This window comes from Haemorhous mexicanus, chromosome 21, assembly GCF_027477595.1.
Source record: "Haemorhous mexicanus isolate bHaeMex1 chromosome 21, bHaeMex1.pri, whole genome shotgun sequence".
NCBI lineage: Eukaryota > Metazoa > Chordata > Aves > Passeriformes > Fringillidae > Haemorhous > Haemorhous mexicanus.
In genome coordinates, this window is record NC_082361.1 from 9,693,708 (window position 1) to 9,707,765 (window position 14,058).

General features: G+C 52.6%; 1 protein-coding gene across 1 annotated transcript; it reads right to left on the reverse strand.

The window, feature by feature from the left end:
• Positions 1 to 457: 457 nt before the first annotated feature.
• ANAPC2 (anaphase promoting complex subunit 2) lies at positions 458 to 10,768 on the reverse strand. Its single transcript, XM_059865351.1, has 13 exons — positions 10,635 to 10,768; positions 9,300 to 9,922; positions 8,594 to 8,726; positions 5,477 to 5,651; positions 5,240 to 5,359; positions 4,661 to 4,778; positions 4,380 to 4,561; positions 4,093 to 4,234; positions 3,273 to 3,348; positions 2,494 to 2,697; positions 2,210 to 2,339; positions 1,661 to 1,896; positions 458 to 946 (listed from the first exon to the last, which is right to left on the reverse strand). Exons 1-13 carry the CDS (start codon positions 10,698 to 10,700, stop codon positions 734 to 736), a joined length of 2,418 nt encoding a protein of 805 aa, XP_059721334.1. The 5' UTR covers positions 10,701 to 10,768; the 3' UTR covers positions 458 to 733.
• Between the last annotated feature and the right edge of the window lie 3,290 nt (positions 10,769 to 14,058).

Below are 14,058 nucleotides of genomic sequence, written 5' to 3' on the forward strand. Positions count from 1 at the left end.
GTCCCTGAGAGCAACCCCATGCTGGTGGGACACAGACCCATGCCAGGGCAAAGCAATCCCACCAGGGCCTGGATAACCCACTGGATCTCCTCCAGGACTAACCAGCTGGCCCTGAAGAACTGCTGCATCTCATCCCTCTCAAGCATTCTTCATCCCACAATAAAATTATTCCACACAATTTACGAGTCCCAAACAAGGGCACCCTGGAGTTGTTCCCTCCCTGTCAGAGACAGCACCAAGCCTTGTTTTTGGGCAGGGTCTCACTCATCACATCCAGCTGCTTTAGCCACACACAGAGCCCCAGACAGCAGCTGGAGCCAGCAGCCCCCTCCCAAAACCTCCTGGGGCTGCACACAGAGACCCAAGGAATGGGGGACAGTGCCTGGCAGACTGGGGAGTTTCCTGCCTGCCCTTCCAGCATGGGGAGGGCCAAGAGGAAAGAAAAGAGTTGGCACCATTGGAAAAAGGAGCCTACTGTTATTTATTAACCAGGGAGGTGGGCCCAGGCACTCATGTAAGGGAGGAAGGAATGTGGGGAGCACACCCAGACATTGTGGGGTGTCCAGGCTGCTGCTGAGCTGCCTCCATGTGGAAAGTGACATCTGCTTGGGGAAGGGGGTACAGCAAAGGCCCAGGGCAGAGAACCCCCAGCAGGACACTGAGAGCTGGTGACACTCTGGAGCAGGGTTCAGGCACAGGCAGGAGTGCCCAGGGGGGCAGGGACACTGCCAGATCAGTTGCAGTTCTTGGGCAGGCGATAGACCCCCCCTGAGTAGATGAGCTGCTGGTCCCGGACCTTCTTCTGGAGGAATCCCTGCAGCTCCTGGATATCGATCTCGGTGACCACGGGCCCGGTCATCACAAACATCTTGAGCATGCTGTGGATCCTCTCCAGGGACAGGCTCTCCAGGTTGGTCAGCATGGCCTGGATGTACGTCCAGAAGAGCTGCAGAGGGACACAGGCCACAGTGAGTGACTGACACTAGAGCATCCAGCAAATACCCCAGAAACAAGGCAGGGATGCAGCTGGCACTAAGTTCTGCTCTCAGCCGTGACTGTGGGGTCTCTAAACAGGGCACATCCAGGAACAGCAGCTAAGTGCTGGGACACAGAGCTAGACAGTGGGATCTGACGTGCAGCACACTCATGACCCTCTGTGGATGAACACCAGCATGACAACGCTGTGTTGCACAACACACAGGCACAATGTGACTCACAGGCAGGAAAGGCACTGGAAATGGCCAGGAACCACAACAGAGAGAAGGCAGAGATCCAGCTGTTAGTGCTGGGTCAGTCTTTTGAGCAGTCAGAAGTGCCAAAAAAGTGTTGCTCGGGTGCATCCAAATAAGTTATGACTATTTTCAAATATGAAATCATGTCTCAGACTTTTTTTCTTTTTTTAAACTGAAAAAAAAAACGAATTTGGAGATTTCCAAAAGGTTCCCTGACTCAGCAGCTGAGCACTTGTCTGGAGGGAAGGCTGTGATCCAGCACCAAGAGACTGACCACAGGATACCAACTTCAAAATCCAAATGTTTGTGCTGGACTCAGCCACTTGCAGTGGAAAATGTGAATCCATAGTGCAAACTGAATCCATCACCTTGATCAGATTCCCCAAACTCAAAATACAAGATGTTGGCACCACCACAGGGATATGTACCTGCAGCTCCTCCTCCTTCTGGTCAGCCTGTGAGGCCATGGCAGAGTCCCCCTCCTCATCACTGTCAATCAGAACAACCTTCTCCACCTGGTCCTTCTGCTCCTCCTCAATGACAGTGAAGGTGCCCTCGGGCTCTTCCCGCAGGACTCCTTGCTGCAGCCACAGAGTCATCTTCCTCTTCAGTGAAGTCACAGGCACCTTGAGCACTTCACTCAGCTCTGTCAGTGTCCAGGTGCCTGCAGAGACCATGGAGATCAGAGAGGAGATGGAGAACAGAGAGGAGATGGAGAACAGAGAGGAGATGGAGAAGTTCCCACACCCAAGCCTGCCAGGGTTTGGTAGGAAGCTGGGTAAGGCAGGGAGGCACTGCCAGGAACAAGCAGAGGAGTGCAGAGCTGTGGCCCTGCTGGGTGCTGGAGACTCTGTGGGAGATCCAAACCCATGCACCACGTCTTGGTCCTCCTGCCAGAGCTCTCAGAGCCTCCAGCTGCCCAAGGAACGTGGCTTTCCCACCCGTGGAAGCACAGACAGGGGTTCCACAGCACTCACTCTTGGTCTGGAAGTGCAGGATGATGGCAGCGTGCACAGGAGACACAGACAGGGAGAGCGTGCGGTCAGCCAGCTCCACGTCCAGGCTCACCAGCCCCAGGTGGTACTTCCAGTTCAGGGTCCTCATGGCCTGGGAAAAGGGGGAAGCAGCTGCTCACAGCAGATCTCCCAGCAGGAAGCACTGAGTGCTGGGTTATTGCAAACCCCACTGTAACAGCGTGGGCCAACCAGCAGCTAAAGGGGACTGCATAAAGCTTTCATAAGGATGGTTAAGGTGGCCTCACCTTTAACTTCTCATATTTCTTGGAATATGCTTCCATGGCTTCCTTGACCTGCTCTGGAAGCTCCAGCTTCTCCTCTTTGAGTGGTGGCCAGAACTCACTGGACAGGATAATGGCCACGAGGCTGAAGGGAGGCCTCTCCTCCTCAGGGAGCTTCTCTTCCTCATCCCGAATGTTGGCGTTAATGCGCCGCGAGTCGGCCATGTCCTGCAACAGGCACAGGAGCTGAGCTGGCTCCTTCCCTCCAGAGCCAGTGCCAGCCATTAGTGAAGGAGAGGCTTAAACAAGGTGAACAGCATTCTCTCCAAATGATGATGGGGACACTGGAAAGGACACGACCATGTGTGTCTACTTGGAAGTCTGCTACATACTCAGAAAGATTTGTGGGATGTTAGAGGAATGGGTTACAACTCAACACTGCCTTCACTGGAAGCCCTTCACACCTGTGTTCTCCCTAGAGTGCTCCAAAAGAATCAAACTCCAGAGTTCCAACCCCAGAGGAGCTGGACAAGCCCAGCTCCTCAATGCCAGGGTACTGCAGGAAGGACAGGACAGACAGCAGCTCCAGAGCAGCCATTCCCCAGAGCTGATAATCCAACCCACAGGGCTTAAAAACAGACAAGATTTAAATGCACTTCTGCCTGTCACAAATCAGCCCCTCACTGGCATTCTGGATCCCCCACTTTCCTAAAAGACCTTTTTGGGGTCACTCCTCAAGTCCCTCCCCTTCCCCAATGGGCTCAAACACCCAGCACTTAAATTTAAAAAATAAAAGGAGTTACTTTTAACATGACTTCACAGTAGTGCATCTGAGCTTCACCAAACCTCAGCTTCAGCAGCTCCACGTTACGGATTTCCCTGGAAAGGGACACAGCAGGTCAGGGATGGGGCCCTTGGATGGACCAACCTGGCTTGGCCTCCACCCCTCACCACACAGGCAAAGAAACAAAGTCCCTGGCACAAGGTGCTCATCCTAGGAAGCCTTGCAAGGCACAGTGTCTGCCCAGGATGGCTCCTGGTATCCAGGTGAGGAACAGCGACCTCCTCTAGGCCAGCAGCTTTTTGAAGACAGAATCCCAGAATGGTTCAGGCTGGAAGGGACCACTGGAGCTCATCAAGTCCCACCTCCCTGCTCAGACAGGGTCCCCTGGAGCAGTCACTCAGGGTTGTGTCCAGTTGGGTTTGGAATATCTCCAGGGAAGGAGACCCCACAGCCTCTCTGGGTTCCTGTTCCACTACTCAGTCACCTTGCAGCAAAGAAGTTCTTCCTCATGTTCAGGTGGAACTTTCTGTGTTTCAGAAACACACATCTTCCATCCCTTCCATCTGGGAGACCATCACAACATGTGGGATGGAGCTAAGAGTGTGTCAGAGCCTCCGAATTCCTACGAGCTGCTCTACAGCACAAGCCAAGGGCAGGACTGAGCATGGAATTCTAGAGGCAAACTCAAAGCTGCAAAGGAAATAGCCAAAGGCACTCCCGGCTCCACGAACAGGCACTGACAGGACCGAGCCTGAAGGCTCTACCCTTCAGACAGCAGGTAAAAGGAAACTCAGGTGATTTGGCCATGGAAGCCCTGGGTCTGGCCCCTGGGGCCTCACCTCTCAGCACTGTAGTTGAACTGGTGCAGCAGGCGGTCAGCCAGCAGCGTGCGGTACTCGTTGATGAACAGGTCCTTGCTGCCGTAGATGCTCACCAGGAGGCTGATGATGTCTGAGGAGCGGCGCTTGGAGCTCGATTTCCCTGGTGGAATCCAGCAGACAACAGTGTGAGATTAACAGGGACCTGCCCCAGCCCAGCCCCAGAGGACCAGCAAATGAGCTGCTCAAGACTACAGCCCACCATGGAAACCAGCCAGCTGCCAGGACAGCTGGGCTTGGCATCTCACCTGGATCTGCATCGACTGGGTCAGGAACCCAGTCCCCTGGCTCCGAGATGTCATCATCACTCTCCTGGCCGTTCTCCAGGGTCACTGGGTCAGCTTTGGAGAGCTCATTTGCCAGGTCCCCCGAGCCCTCAGCATCCCCCGTGAGACCGGCCACGATCTGCCGCACCGTGTCCTCCCGAGTCCTGCCAGCGGCACGGAAACGGAGTGAAGGGGACAGGGAACAGTGAGTGAGGGAAGGGGAGGGAAAGGGGATGTGCCAGACTGCCCCACACACCTCCTACCTCAGATACTTCCTGATGGGCTCACAGGCAACCTCCAGGATCACCATGGAAGGGTCCAGCTCCCGCAGGGCCTTGATGGCTGAGATATAGAGAGTGATGATGTCGGAGGTGTTGACTCCTGCAGGAGAGGAGCAGAGGGAGTCAGAGCACTGCAGCACAAAATAATGGCTTGGATAGAAGGGGTTTGGATGGTCCGAACCCTCTGTTCTAGTGGTGCGGGAGGAGGAGGGCTTGCTGCCCTACTGCCCAAGGCAATGGGGCAGATCAGATCCATGTGCCTGAGAAACCAGTTTTGAGCATGAACAGAGGCTTAGAGCTGAGCCCTAACAGTGCAAAGAAGCCTTTGCCCACCTGGACCAAAGATAAACTTTGTGCTCCTGACCACAGTGCAAAAGTGAGGCCAAAGGGGGCTGGGATCAGCTGCTGCTGCCATGCCCACTGGAACACAAATAATGTGTGATGGGGCACGGTGACTGCCCCTCAGTCCTCAAACAGGAAACCAAACCAGCTCCAAATAGATCCCCACTTGTGCCCAGGCTCCTCACAGTGTCAGGACACAGACAAGGATGTAAAACCCACCAGGGTGCAGAAGTCTCATTTCCAGAGCACTTTTCAGGGAGCTGAGCAGCTGCTGCCTCTGGTTAGTCCTTTCCAAGCAGAACTTGAGGTCCTCCACAGCAGGCTTTGACTCTGGGAAATCTGCAAACCAAGCAGTGATCAGGAGCAGTGCCAGGCTCTGAGGGGAGGCAGGGGGAGGCAGTGTGGCACATCAGAGAGCTCTGTCACCACCCAAGTCCCAGCCCAAGGGTGAAGCACCTCGGATGATGCTGAAGAGCTCCTCGATGCGCATGCTGGCGTAGATGCGGTAGAAGAACCTCTGGACGTGGCAGCGCCAGCGTTTCAGGGTGCTGCTGGCTTCTGGGGAGGACTGTGCCAAGGGGCCATCCTGCAGGAACACCCTACTGAGCCACCCAATCACCTTCTCTATCCACTGCACAAGAGGGAGAAACAGATGTGAACACACAGCTGGATGCACAGCCACATCCCAACCCACCCCAGGCAGCCACCACAGCTGGCAGAAAGGGGCAGCTGGACCAGGACAGCATCACCCTCAGCTGCTCCTCAAATGTGCCCCAGCCTGGGCTATAGCTGGGGAAAGCCCAGCTAAAAGAATTGGAACTTTAACTAAAGAGACAGGATATAGACTGTGCAGCTGGGTGTGAGAAGATAAGGGGTGACCACAGACTGTGTGCAGGCACTGGGCTCCAAAAAGGACAGGGTTTGCTCTGAAACTTGCAGCCTATTTCATTCTTGCAGAGTTTTATCCCATTCTATTCTGCAAAACAGTCCCATTCATAAGAAAACAAGCAAATTGCCCATTACACCGTCCTTGGCCCAAAATTTCTATGGTTCCTGAAATCAGTGAAAAGCAAACAAGATATCCCAAGAAGTCACAGACACCCAACACAACTCAGGCATTTGAAATCCAAATACCAGCCTTGTCACTGAATCATAAAATAAAAACCTGAACAGAGAGCACAAGAAGGTTATTTTTTTTCTATTTGAGCTTTAGTGAGAAATATGTAATTGCCAAATTTCAAATGTACCCAACTGCAACATCCAGATGTTTAAAATAACTGCCTTTCCCCCCCACCATCAATTAGCAAATACATGCTACTTCCTGGGAGTACCAATATGCTACAAGACATTCTACTACCACTCTAATACTAGATATTAATATATTTTGATATATTCTCACAGCTTGAAACAAAAATGCTAAGTCAAGGTTTGGTTTGCTGATGTTTATTTTTAATTACTCGACTGAGGAAACACTGAAGAAATGCACAAGTTTTGCCAGGACAAACCTGACTACTACAAACACCTGGGCAAAACTGAAGAAGCTGAAGAAAAAAAGAATTCCCCTAAGGGACAAAAGGACAGGACTATAATTGATGCAAAGCAACACAATTTTAAGGAATTATTATCAAACCAACTCATTCTTCTCTCGAGTTTATCTTCCCTGAGTGCTCCTGTTACAGCCTGATTGTGACCCAACACTCCAGGCAGCTGCTGCTGTGCTGGCAAAGAAGCTTTGCCCTCAGACCTGTAATTTTCAGTGAGCTGTTTCTCAGACTTCTCGATTTAACCTTTAGATTTCCAGGCCTGTGTTTTGGGTTTTTTTTCCTAAAATTATCTCTTCCTCATCCTGACACCCTCCAATATTCTATGGCCAAACAAGAGGTGGAAGCAAGGGCAGCATCTGAGAAGCAGAATGCAGTTGTATTTTCTGTGGTGCCCTGAAAATATCCAAATATCCTTAAACAATCTCCAGGTCATCCAAAAGCATTTCACACAAGGTGCAACAAAGAAAGTGTTGCACAACAACCAATAGGAAGTAAACACAAAAAGACTCCTGATGTTTGCAGGCAACAAAAACAGTTGGCATGGCAAAGAGTGAGGGATCCAGGGTGTCTGGATTGCATGGGAACCTGGCTGCAGGCCTGGTTCTCCAGCACAGGCAAAGGGAAAATTATGGGCAAGGAACACTGAGCTCAGGATTGTGTCCTGGAGGAGCCATAACCTGGAGAAGAATTTTATTTTAAAGTCATGGTGGGTAAATAGCTCAACACAAACCTAGCTGAAATAGCAGCAAAGCAACTGGACAGCTGCAAAGAATGATTTTAATTCTCTGTGTGGCCACTGAGGAGATCAATACCAGAGTATCCTCTCTCATCCTTGCTTCCAATTTTACAGGGGAATTGGAAAGAGGACTGAAAACAGCCACAGAAATTCTAATTATGGGCTCACTTACACAGAGGGAAGACCCTCTGCAAGCCAGGTGACACTTGTTGATCTTGTGGTCTGTAAACTGGAACCACAGAAATTCCCTCATTACTACACACATCATGAGGTGAAATGTGACAGTGCTTCATGCACAGGTCAGAGCAAACCTTCCCCTCCAGCATCAGCCAAAATGGGGAGTTTCAGCCACTTCTCCTGCCAGATGTGGTGGAAGTCATAGCCCTGGACCAGGTGTTTTAAGTTAGAATCTGCTTTTAGCCTGAGCTGCTAAAAACCAACAGCTGTACACCTTTATCACCCCTACAACTCCCTGAAAGGTGGCTGTGCTCAGGTGGGGTCGGTCTCTTTCTCCAGGCAGCACTGACAGAACTAGAAGACACAGTCTCAAGCTGTGTCAAGGGAAATATAGGCTGGATATTAGGGAGAAGTTTTTTACAGAAAGGGTGATAAAGTTCTGGTATGGCTGCCCAGGGAGGTAGTGGAATCACCATCCCTGGATGTGTTTAAGAAAAGCCTGGATGTGGCACTGGGTGCCAGGGTTTAGTTGAGGTGTTGAGGCTGGGTTGGACTCAATGATGTGTAAGGTTGTCACTGTGATATTTTCTGAAAAATCCCTTCGCTAGGATTTCTTCTCCTGGGAAGCTGAGAAGCCTCAGAGAAAAATGAAAATAATAATTATCTGATTGCTTCTCCCGTGTTTGTTGCTTTGGAATGTGTTTGGAGATTGTTTACCAAGTGGTCATTGTTTGATTGCTTTCATGTGAATTGTTTTGACTTCATGACCAACCATGGTCCAGCTGTGTCAGGACTCTGGAAGCAGTCATGAGTTCTCATTCTTGTTAAGCCTTCTGTCTGTATCCTTTCTCTATTCTTTAGTACAGTTTTAGTATAGCATTCTTTAATATAATATAAGTACATAAAAAAGTAAATTAGCCTTCTAAGAACATGGAGTCAGATTCTCAATTTCTCCTTCGTCCTGGGGACCCTGAAAATACCAAAAATGGTGCCCTCAGACGTTGGCTGTAGCCTGAGCTGAAGAACACACCCACATAAGGTGTCTTCCAACGCAGTGATTCTGTGAATTCTGTGATTTCCCAAGGAGGACCCTCACTGCCCCCACACCAGCCTCACCTCCTGGAACTCGTTGAGGAAGGAGTGCTCGTACTCCCCGCGGCAGCGCTGCTCCATCCTCTCCTCGATCATCCTGTGCAGGATGGTGGTGACAGCCTCAGCACTCACCCTCTCCAGCAGGTTCAGCCGGCGGCTGCGGGCATGGGGACACATCAGGAGCATGGGGGAGAAAAGGCACCAGCAAATCAAGAAAATCCTATACCTGAAGGCACCACCCTCCCTGTACATTCCACAGAGGCAGGCCCAGCTCAGGCCACGTGCTTTGATAGCCCACACAGATGCACTACATATGTAACACATGGCACTACTGCTATCACATCTTCCTTACAGACATTATTTAAAGCCATCAAAAGCTTTTTCATTTAGAGGAGTTTCATAGAATCAGAGAATGGTTTGGGTTGGAAGAGACCTTAAAGATCATCTAGTCCGAACCCCCGACACGGGCAGGGACACCTTGCACTGGTTTGCTTCTTTGTGGTCAGAGGATGTTCTCATATCCAGAGAGAGAAACCTTCTGTCTAAAGATATGCTCTTCTTCAACCACCAGTTGAAAGCAGAAAGTCCGTGTTGAGTTCTCTACCCACCACCATGACACAGCCTGATCTCACACAGCTCCTCCTGTTCTCAGGGATCAATAAAACCTGCTGCTTCTCCCCATCATCCATATCGCCCCTTGCTCCGAGCCACCACCCCGTGAGATACCTACAGAATGTCATTGAGCTGCTGGAACTGCTCCATGGCTTCAGGGCACCAGCACTGCTCCCTCTTGCTGCTACAGCCTGCACAGAGCTGGCCCTCTCCTCCGCCCTCCTCTGGGTCACTCTCCTGCTCGGTCTCACTCATGCTGCTCTCACACTCGTTCGTTCCATCCTCTCCTTTCTTCCACTGCCGCATGTATATCCTGAACGTGCGGCTGTAGAACTGCTGGATCATCGACTGGAAGGATTTGGTCATGGAGAAGAAGAGGATAGCTTTGAACATGGTATAGACCTTCTCCTGCAGCGTCTGAGCACCTGCGCCCAGGAGCAGGCCTGCCTTGGTCCACCGCTCCAGGAGCTCCAGGCTGTTCAGGTAGGGCTCCAGGCGGCACTTGAGCAGACTGAAGGCGTCCAGGAGCAGCGCAGCACACTGGGGCTCTCCGGCCGTGTTCTCATACTGGCCAATGCAGTTCCAGAACTCGGGGGCGATATTCGCCTGCAGGTCAGTCTGCAGCACCTCGATGAACCACTCCTCCAAGATGGAGTGCAAGTCGTAGCACTGCAGCACGTCCAGGGCCGCCCGGAGCTCGGCATCCTGCAGCGGCCCGGCAGCTTCGGGCCTCGGGGCTGCCTGGAAAGCAGAGGGAACATAAGTTAAGCATTTGATGCAGCACATAAGGACTCTGCTGTCAAACTGCACTGGGGGGATGCTGCTCCTCCATGGCGATCTGCCAGGGTCTCAGTCCACCGCTGGATGCCCAGCGCCCCCTCCCAGGGCTCACACCCGCACACATCATTGCTGTCCCTGCGGGTGGCTGCGGCGGGACACAGGGGCTGCTGGAAATGCTGCGAGCCACCCTTGGGCGCCCAGCCGCCTCAGATGGAGCGGGAGCAGAGCCACAGCACGGCCGGGCAAGCTGGGGCCTTTTGGACCCGCTCCTGGTTGGGGTGACGGAGAGAGGGCGGCTGTGCCCGCGGCCCTTCCCCGACAGCCCCCAGCGGACACCACCCCCGCACACCCAGGAGCCCTTCCCCTCCCCCAGCCCCGGCCGTTCCTCCCCCAGCCCCCACCTATCCTCCCCCAGCCCCCACCTATCCTCCCTCAGCTCCGGCCGTTCCTCCCGCAGCCCCGGCCGTTCCCCTCAGACCCGGCAGCTCCGGCCGCTCCTCCCTCAGCTCCGGCCGTTTCCCCCCGGCCTCGGCAGCTCCCACTCCGCCCCGCAGACCCAGAGCCGAAGAGGCCCGGCCAGGGAGGAGCCGAGGCCGGAGCATCCCGGGGGCGGCGGGTCGGGCCTGCCCCGGGCCCGGCGGAGCGCAGCGGTCCCCGCGCAGTCCCCGCTCACCAGCCCCAGCGCAGCGGGCGGCACCAGCGCGGTGCTGAGCGTGTGCCAGGCGGCCGAGAGCTCCATTCGGGCCGCAGGAAGGGGCGGAGCCGCGCCGGCCGCAGCGATGAGCGGCACCGGAGCCGCGCTGCGGGGGCACCAAGTGGCGCTGCAGGAGGGTGAGGGGGCCGGGGGGCGAGCGGGGCCGGGGCCGGGGCCGTGGCCGTGGCCGTGGCCGTGGCCGTCTGACGGTGCCGCCCCGCAGGGCTGTCGGAGCTCCGCGCCCGGCGGGACGAGCTGAGCGGGCGGATCCAGGCTGAGGAGGCGGAGCGGGGCCGGCTGCAGGCGCGGATCGCGACGCTCTCCCGGCGCTTGTCCGACACCAGCGAGAGCCTGGCGGGGCTCCGGTCCACCCGAGCCCACATCGACCGCACCATCGCCGAGATGGACCTAGCCTCCGGGGAGGTACTGCCAGCTAGGGACATGGCCTTGTGCAGCTTCCTCGTGAGGGGAGGAGGAGGGACGGCATTGATCTCTGACCAGGGACAGGGCCCGAGGGAATCACTGAGTCAGAATAACCTGAGGTGGACAAGGATCATCCCAGCCCCTGCCCCTGCCCAGACCCCCACCCTGGGCATCCCTGGCAGCGCTGTCCAAAGGCTCCTGGAGCTCTGGCAGCCTCGGGGCCGTGCCCAGCACCCTCTGGGGGAAGAACCTTTCCCTGAGCTCCAACCTAACGGTGTGTCAGGGGAGGTTTGGGATATAGATATATGTACCTGTGTATATGTATATGTATGTGTATATGTATGTATGTACGTGTGAACTCGGTCTGTATTTACCTGAGGGTCGGTTGGGAGCACCTCGATGAACCACCACTCCTTCCTCGGTTGTAGCCCTGCGGCCAGAACAACTTCCCGGGCCCGGGATGCAGCTCTGGCACACAGACCCCATCATGAGAGGGTTGGGGGTTGTTTTGGTGCTGCTTGGGCTTGGGCAAACTCTTCCAGCCCAATATTTACTGTAGTTGCTTTAATCTTTAATGGAACAATGTCATTAAAAGTGTCAAATTGTTGGGGCAGTAAAGGGTGGGAAGGAGACAAACAGCATGAGGGCTGGCACTGTCATTTTGGTTCCTGAGACAGCTCTACCCATTCGCCTGTGTGTGTTACTGCCAGGCAGGGACTGCTTGATCCCCACAGACAGGGCTACAGCTGAAGTCACTTCTGTATTACACACCAACACCTTTTATTTCTTTAAAAAAAGATGTTCCCAGCCTCTTTTCAGATAAGTGACAATCTTCCTTCTCATGGTGACCAGGGAGAGTTTGTGTCAGAAACACCTTTCCCCTATTAGCTGCTGCCTAAATTCTCCTCCCATTTGCATTTTGAATATGACCAATTACTGTGTCAGCTTCTCTTCCTCTCCCAAAGTCAGTGCTTTCCCCTGGCAATCACTTTTCAGATGAAGCTGGAGATGTTTCCTCGACCTCCTTCAAGACCTGATGGTCTGAAGTGAAAAGGGAAACTCACATGAAAATTTAAAAGCTTAAAAGCTGTGTTGTAAGGTAGACAAACAGCCCCTTTAAAAAGAAAGCTTACCTGAGATCCAAGTCACACCCCCAGCCTACAGATGAATTCCTGTTTATTGAAATGAACTGACACTCACAGGAGGTAGAAAGAGGTGGTGAAGAGGAGATGCTGGTGACAGAAAGTAAGAGTTCCTTTCCTGGTTTGTCACTCCTTGCTTTCTGCCAGCCCCCACAGGATTTCACCTTCCTCCAGCACCTCGTCCTGTGGGGCACTCCCTCAGCTCCTCTCTGATCACTTGGTGATTTCCACAAATTCACAGGAACAGAAATTATTTTTGGGACTATAACCATCACATTTGGTTACAATTGTCCACTGTGTTAAAATTTTTAACTGGTGAGGTGGACAGGCAGCAAGGTCTCCTAAATGTGTTGTAGCTTAGAGCACAGGAAGTAGGGATGTTAGATTATGTACACAGTGAGCTAAAAATGGGAGAAAATTAATATCAGATCTAGTCTGACATAAGGTCACTGTAGATTTGAGTTAGTTTTGAAGCCAGAAACCCAAAATGTGAAGTTTTAATAGTGGAAAAGAGTTGAAACTGGGTCAGCTGAGCACAATTTAATACTGACCTAAAAAACCCAGGTACCAAATCTCCCTTAAAAAAACCCAGCCAACCAACCAAAGCCCCCAGTCTGCTTCAGGAAGTTCTCTGCCTCATGCTCCAAGGCAGATAAATTGCTTAAGGTCTTTCATATTCAGAATATGAACAGAAACCAGAGAAATTCTCCCACAGATATTCCCACACTGAGACAGGATAATAAATCACCAGGAATTAGAGGCTGAAGGGCTCGATAGCCCCTCTTGCTGCAAGGCAGATCAGCTGAATTCGGAGGGAATTCATAAGAGAAACAGTTTATTTAAAAATAAGCTATTTTTATTTCTTTCCCAGATACTGGACAATTCTCAGACATTGCTAGATGTCCTGAAGAAGGAAATGAGGGATCTTGGTAAAACCATTGATCCACAAAACACTTCAATAGGACAACGAATGCGTCGACAAAAGCGTTCCTAAACTTCTTCAGCCTGGAATGTCCTGTTGGCCAGAGAGAGCTGCTTTGTGGTCCAAGGATGCCACATTTAATAAAAGCCTTTGTCTTGCAGAAGTGAATTTACCTTCCAGATGTGCTTTGGTATTAGTCAAAAACCCACTAAAGCAGCTCCTCCAATGATAACAGAGCAGGGTAGGCAATTACAAAAAAATACCCTTCATTTTGAGCACAGCCCTCCTGAGGCACATCCCAGGAGGTGACCCATCAGCTGATGCTCCTGCCCTCACCCTGTTCTGCCTGGAGACAGCTGGAGTAGCTGGGCAGGGATTAGAGCAGGAATCTGGGAAGTGCAGAGGAGGGCAGAATCACAGCTCCAAGGTGGGGCAGGATCACCAGGAGAAGGAGCAGAGTCAGCAGCACACTCTGCACCCCCACAGCCCCGAGCTGTGCTGCCCACGGGGCTGCAGGCACAGTGTTAACTCACACAGAACCAGAGCAGTGTTTGAGCTGCAGGACAGTGTTGGCTTTAGCATTCCTCATGGATCCATAGGAGAACTAAGCCTGGGCTAGTTCAAACCCCTTGTCCCTAACTTGAGTTGAAAGCAGCTTTGCTTTACCTCCTGCAGTTTTGCAAGAAATACAGCTGCCTTAAACTGACCTGGGCTTTTCCACAGGGGGAGATGCTCCGTGGGATCTTTTTGCTAGAAAAGCTGTGCTGAAATCTCACCCCTTAAATCTAGCACTCACCAGCAGTCTCACATTTTCCCTCATTCTACACCAGTCTCAGCACCTTATCCTGAAGTGTTAACAGGAGAAGCCTCAACACATGGAACTCCATGGTCCTTGTGTCATGTCCCAGGCAGATGC

Coding starts and splice junctions, on each gene's coding strand:
- ANAPC2 (XM_059865351.1), bottom strand. CDS start 10,700: ATGGAGCTCTCGGCCGCCTGGCACACGCTCAGCACCGCGCTGGTGCCG. Junction 4,562..4,660: donor CCCATCAGGAAGTATCTGAG/GTAGGAGGTGTG, acceptor TGCCGCTGGCAG/GACTCGGGAGGACACGGTGC. Junction 1,897..2,209: donor CCTGCACTTCCAGACCAAGA/GTGAGTGCTGTG, acceptor TGGTCTCTGCAG/GCACCTGGACACTGACAGAG.